The 2054-nt window shown below is 53.7% G+C and overlaps 1 protein-coding gene across 1 annotated transcript in view; it reads left to right on the top strand.

The window, feature by feature from the left end:
* Window positions 1-503: 503 nt before the first annotated feature.
* The window catches only part of ENKD1 (enkurin domain containing 1), a 7121-nt gene continuing 5570 nt past the window's right edge, over window positions 504-2054 (top strand). The window contains 2 exon segments of the mRNA XM_010153748.1: window positions 504-588; window positions 884-1122. Coding sequence (XP_010152050.1) covers window positions 504-588; window positions 884-1122 — 324 coding nt within the window.

Raw genomic sequence — 2054 nt, 5'->3', positions numbered from 1 at the left:
TGGGCAGGTTGTGCTTGAACCGCAGGAGCCATTTAGAAAGAGCTCAGGGTGCAAGATAATTCAAATCTAAGGCTAAAACGTGTCAGCTGACGTCCAGCTACTTCATATTTCCTATACACTAAAGGCACCCAGGGGGGTTATAGCAGCTCAGCTCTTGCTTCCATGTCTGTATTAACTGTTCCCGTCTGGCAGAGCAAAGCCAGGAAGGATTTTCTGTACCAAAGATACCGGTATTACAGTGACCATGGGAATTTCAGGTTCAATGCTGGTAAAAACGCTGATTGGCCCCACAGCAGGGACAGTGCTGCTTGATCCCTTGTCTCGCCTACATGGAGCCCAGTTTGGGGTGATGGTCATCTCTGTAGCTGTGTGTGAGCTCTCATAGGTCAGAAGTTGACCTATATATATATGTAAAATGTAGCTTTTCAGTGGCTCAGTGAGCCCTGTTCTTTTCTGTTCTCAGTGGTGTCTGGTTTCTGTGACGGAGACAGAGCGGCAGCAGGATGTGTGAAGGGCCATCCAGGATTTCTGGACCCATTCCTCCAGACCCTAAGCTCTTCCAAAACTATTACAAGCGCCCCTTCTCAGGTGAGTCCCTGCTGCTTGTTATGGGTGTGCTGTTTTGTGCTTCGGCATGAGGCAGCTCGCCCGTCTGACGTCCTTATTCCCTGGCATCCTCAGCAGTCTCCACTCACCGTGGTGCTTCTCACTTTGGCCTCACGGATGGTGATCCTAAAGGTGGTCTGTACAGCTGGTTGGAAGATGGGCAAGCATGAGGAGGAGGTGGAGAAGGCGTCTTTGGCGCTGTTTGTAGGCTGTGGGTGAAGAAAACGGTCGTGTAAGATCTTTTCTTGATAATCTCCTCCTCTGTCTTTCTCTCTAGCTCGAGGGAGGCTGGAAGGGAATGCTCAGAAACTGGATTTTACCTCTGACCCCCTGGACCGAGTTCCCAACCCATCCCTGGCTTTGGGCAGTGCCCGCCAGGTCCAGCCAGCCCCTCGCATTCGCCCCAGTGGAAAGGACTTCCTGGAGAAGGGACAGAAGGGGATGCTAGGTCTCTTACTGCAGCTCGAAGGGATCTCCCTGGACGGGAGGCTGCCCGTCAGGAGTAAGTACCACTGAGTCACTGCTGGCCTCGGTTGCGTGTGGGGCCAGGGACGAAGCATCTGGGATTTGGGTGGATTCCTCGGCTCTGCTGCCCCAGGAGAGCTTGAGCTCCGTGGGGCCAGTTGTCCATCTCCTGTGTTTGGCCTGGCAGTGGTCAGGCCTGCACTGGAGCGGGAGCTGCTGCGGCCTCCCTGACTCCAGTCTGGCCCAGGTCTGCAGTGAAAGGAGGGACTATAAACCAGAAGCTGTTTAATTTGGACTTGAACTAGTCATGGGTGAGAGACTCTGGAGAGATGCTGGAAGTAAATCAAGCCCTTCTAGTTTGCTGCTTCTGAATAGAACCAGTATCTTTTTAGCCAAACCTTAAGATGGATCCAGTGAAATCGGAATGTATCGAGGATGTTTAGCTCCTTTGGGGAGCCCAGGGAAGGGTACTTTTTGATTCCAACACAATTTTTACGCTCCACAGTCTTGATTATGTCCCTTTGAATGTGGGACAACGGCTGGCCCTGAGCCTGAAACCAGCATCAGTGCGGGTTTAAGGTTCTGCAGCTGCCATCAGCCATCCCCCTCATTGCTCCAGAAACACTGTGGGATGCTGAACTGGGAAGTGACCTTGCCCTCGAGAGGATGCTGGCATGGCTTGTCTAGCGTAGGCCAGAATGGGACAAGTAAGCCAAGCTCCCTCAGAGCAAGGGAGCCTGTGAACACCAGTGATGTGCACAGGCCTGTGCCGACGGTCAGCTGGGCACTGCGGGATCCTCTGGCAGAAGAGGGTCAGTTCAGAGCGTGCATCTAGGGTGGGAAGGAGGCACAGATTGTCTAGTCTGCAGGAGAGCAGAGAGCTTGCCGCTTCCATGGGCGGTCGGATCAGCTTTGGAGACGGAGCAGCGGGCTCTGGTGCTAGTGCTCCAAGAACCTGCGTCCCTTGGCAGTGCCTGAGGGGT

The sequence above is a fragment of the Eurypyga helias genome, unplaced genomic scaffold, assembly GCF_000690775.1.
Source record: "Eurypyga helias isolate BGI_N326 unplaced genomic scaffold, ASM69077v1 scaffold38806, whole genome shotgun sequence".
Lineage (NCBI taxonomy): Eukaryota > Metazoa > Chordata > Aves > Eurypygiformes > Eurypygidae > Eurypyga > Eurypyga helias.
Note: the sequence above shows the minus strand (reverse complement) of the source record. Positions and strands in the feature narration are given on the sequence as shown.